General features: G+C 51.1%; 1 protein-coding gene across 1 annotated transcript; it reads right to left on the reverse strand.

The window, feature by feature from the left end:
* Positions 1-72: 72 nt before the first annotated feature.
* On the reverse strand, positions 73-3,485 carry PPTG_19561 (hypothetical protein; the record flags this gene model as incomplete). Its single annotated transcript, XM_008918011.1, has 2 exons — positions 73-83; positions 170-3,485. The coding sequence occupies 2 exons, from the start codon at positions 3,483-3,485 to the stop codon at positions 73-75; spliced, it is 3,327 nt and encodes a 1,108-aa protein (XP_008916259.1).
* Between the last annotated feature and the right edge of the window lie 54 nt (positions 3,486-3,539).

Consider the following 3,539-nt stretch of genomic DNA (forward strand, 5'->3'; position numbering starts at 1 on the left):
GGCACTGTACAGTGTTTATCGACGAAATAAAGCATCGGAGGCACAATCCACCGAAACGATTCTTCCAGATACTCACTGTGAGACTTAAAGGCCAAAGGTAAGCGCGTATGTAGCCATGTCCGAACCAGCACTTCCCATCCAAGCACTTTGGCTTCCAAGAACACCATACCGACACGTGAGACTGTAGCAGGAGAGGCTTCTTCCAGATCCTCCGTCTCAAACACCATCCTCATCCGTTCCGTCATTTTCACGATCTCTCCGCTCATTAGACAGAGCTTCTTGTTGTCATCCAGTACCGTATTCATGTTCTCAATCCAGACAGCATCCACAGGCCCGTCGAACATAACCCACTGTAGTTCTGTACTGGTATCGCGAGCGCAGTTACGGTACGTGCAAGCGAGCACTCCGTCCGACCACTCGTGTGTGTTTTCGTCAAAGTTGCCGTACAATTGGCCACTGGTGATGGCTTTCGGGTTCATCGTGTGGATATTCACCCGCTGTTGCAACGTCGGTGCCCCCTTTGTACCGTTTTCTTCCTGTGTCTCGATCTCTTCGTTATAGCACGACGTCATTGCAGTTGCTAACGAGTGCACAACACACGTCTTACCCGACCCAGTAGTGCCTACAATCATGAGACCGTGACGCACCTGTACAGTCTCGTAGAACTGCACTACCTTCATCTTAAATTCGGGTTTACATTCCAGCGGAATGTTGACGTCTGGCACGATACTTATCCCTCGTTCACAGGTCTCATCAATGTGACGTAACAGCGCTCCATGATCTGGTAATGGCAGCAAAACATCGGGGAATAAATCCGACGTGATACCGCGGAAAAGTGGCAAGTCATCTGAAGTGAACTTGGGTAGGTTGACGTCCTGTACCGAGCGTAGAACGATCTTATCTTCGGTCCAAAACGGATCGTTACCGAGCTGTTGTCTCAACGCGCCGGTAGCTACCAGAATGGAGTTAACCGCACGCATTCCGTAGTCATAATGCTTCTGTGACGATAGCTGTTCCGACGCCAATTGCAGCACTTGAGTGAGCTTCCGAGCATTGCTACGCGCTTGAGCAAAGCCGAAAGAGTACAGTCGAATCTCCGAGATTAAAGCGTAGTCCGGCACCATCATAGCACACGGTCGGAACAACGCCTTGAGGTTATCTGGAAGCTCAGCACGACCAGCGTATCCTGGATTCATAGTGATAAACACGTTGGCACTGGCGTTAAGTTTGATAAACGTTCCTTCGAAGAGGAACTTGTCCACACCAGCTTTCTTGCCTTCATTAATCGTCAATATCTGCTGCGCAATGACCGATAAAACCTCGATGTTGATACGATTAAACTCGTCGAAACAGCACCACGACCCACAACCAGCCAGACCTTTGAAGAATTTAGCCATAGCTAAATAATCCAATCCATCGGAACAGTTAAACACCACGCACTGGATAGCAATCGCCTTACTCAGATCTTTCACCGTCTCCGTCTTGCCTGTTCCTGCTGGACCTTCCGGTGCGCCACCGTACATTAAATCCACTGCTCCCATCATTGTACGATAGCATCTATCAGTCAGCGGAGTGATCACCAGACGCATCGTATTGCCCAGATATTCGTAACCATAACGCACTCGAGCATTCACAATCCGGGCTTGTAAGTCGGACACACCCGCAGATTTTACGCCTTCCGTCCAGTAGTATCGAAGCTGAGAGATCCACTCAAAGTCCTGGTCACTTTCCACGTCTTTTTCGATCATATGTGAGATCGTATCTCGTGCATGCACGTCGATAACCACCAGCGCTCCGATCGTTGTACGCTCTAACTTTGTCAAGTTGCCACGCACGAGCATGACGATCTTTTCCAGTTGCAAATTCAACACCTGGACGTAATTTTTGATGCCGTTTACTCCATTCCCGAGATTAAGAGCACGCGTCACGTCCTGTGTCCAGTAGACCTGCGAGACGGCGAGAACCACTTGAGCTGGCCACTTGAGCATCCACGTCTCGCGTTGTTCCAGTGGATACGCAGCAAGAGATCGCTCTGTGTGGTCCCGAATACTGTCCCATTGACTCTGTTCCACTTCCAGTAGCCACATCTCGACGTTGCCTTTGTTCTTGCTACTCTCCGGACTCACAGGCAGTCTTAACGGCACGACTTCCCCCTCAGCAGAGCGCATTTCAGTAATCAACAACGGCGGACCGTCCTGGAATGTTACGTTGAATACTCCTTCGAAACATTTACCCAAATGAGGCTGCACAGCGCGCGGTTCTTTGGTCTGAGAGAGGATTTCAAGCAGCTCGTCGTTCGAGAGGAAGAAGAAACGAGGGAAGTGCAGACGCTTCATCTCGAGATAATCGTTCAAGCCTTTCTGGATCTCGTCCAGCTTCTCGTTGGCGCGTTGGAACTTGGCCAGTAGCTTATCCATCGCTATAACCGTTAGGAACGCAGGCTCGGCTACTGTGTCTTCCATGGTTTTACGCCACAACGCGTCCACACTGGCAAAGCGACGCGCCTCGGTGGGCATTTGCCGCATAATGTCTTCGGAACTGAAGATGGCTTCGAGGTAAAGCCACGTGCGTTGGCAGGCCATCCACTCGTCCAGTAATTGTTGAGAGTACTGTAACTTCTTCTCCCAAGCCTTACAGTCTTTCTCGATACTCTTGATGTACGGAGAGCCGCGCATCGTCTGCGTCTTGACTAGGTGATCATCCAGTAGCGCTACTATATCGTCCGTACTGCGCAGTAAGTACGTGCCAGTCTCGCGATACGGCGCCGTCTGGAACTCCACCTTTTCCCACTCCGCTATCATAGCACTCAAGTTCTTCTGAAGTGAATATTCCTTCTCTGCAAAGGTCCCGATCTCCTGTATAGTCTCCAAATGTTGCGTGATACCGCGATCAAGTAGAAGCTGCAATGTTAACTCCTCTTCAGACTCTTCAAAGCCGATAGTGTGGCGCAATTTCTCCCAATGACGCTCTTGTAATGCCGGACTGGCCAGCGACTGAATCACTGGTAGATAAGCCTTGAACTCTTCCGTGCGTTCTCGTAGTATAAGCGCCACTTCAGCAGACCCCGGTGCGTCGTCCACTAGAGACTTACTCAGTTTGTATGACGCTTTCCACCACTCCGTCACGAGAGCTTCGATCGCGCCGCCTTTGAGCTCCAAGAACGGGCCGTTGAGCCACGTCTGGCGACTGGAATGGAACTCGGAGCTCATAGTCCACAGCTTATAGTACGGAGCGAAGTCTCCTTCCAGCTTGGCCAGTAGCGGCGCGTATTCAGTCGGTGGGAAGCCGAATACTGCCTCGCGAGCATTAAAGTCTTGTGCCTTGGCTCGAGCGTCTTGTAGTGCGTCGAACAGCGTGACGGCCAGTTCCACGTACTTGTCTGTGTGCTCCACTTCGCCGTAGCGAGTGAACGCCCGTACTTCGCCTTCAAAGCGCTCCAGATCCAGCTCGAAAGCCTCTTTTTCAAGCGCCAATCGGTCCATCATACGCACTTTATCCTCTTCTAGCGCGGAATCGCAGGAATCCGCTGCATGAGCGAC

The sequence above is a fragment of the Phytophthora parasitica genome (genome assembly GCF_000247585.1).
Source record: "Phytophthora parasitica INRA-310 unplaced genomic scaffold supercont2.131, whole genome shotgun sequence".
Lineage (NCBI taxonomy): Eukaryota > Oomycota > Peronosporomycetes > Peronosporales > Peronosporaceae > Phytophthora > Phytophthora nicotianae.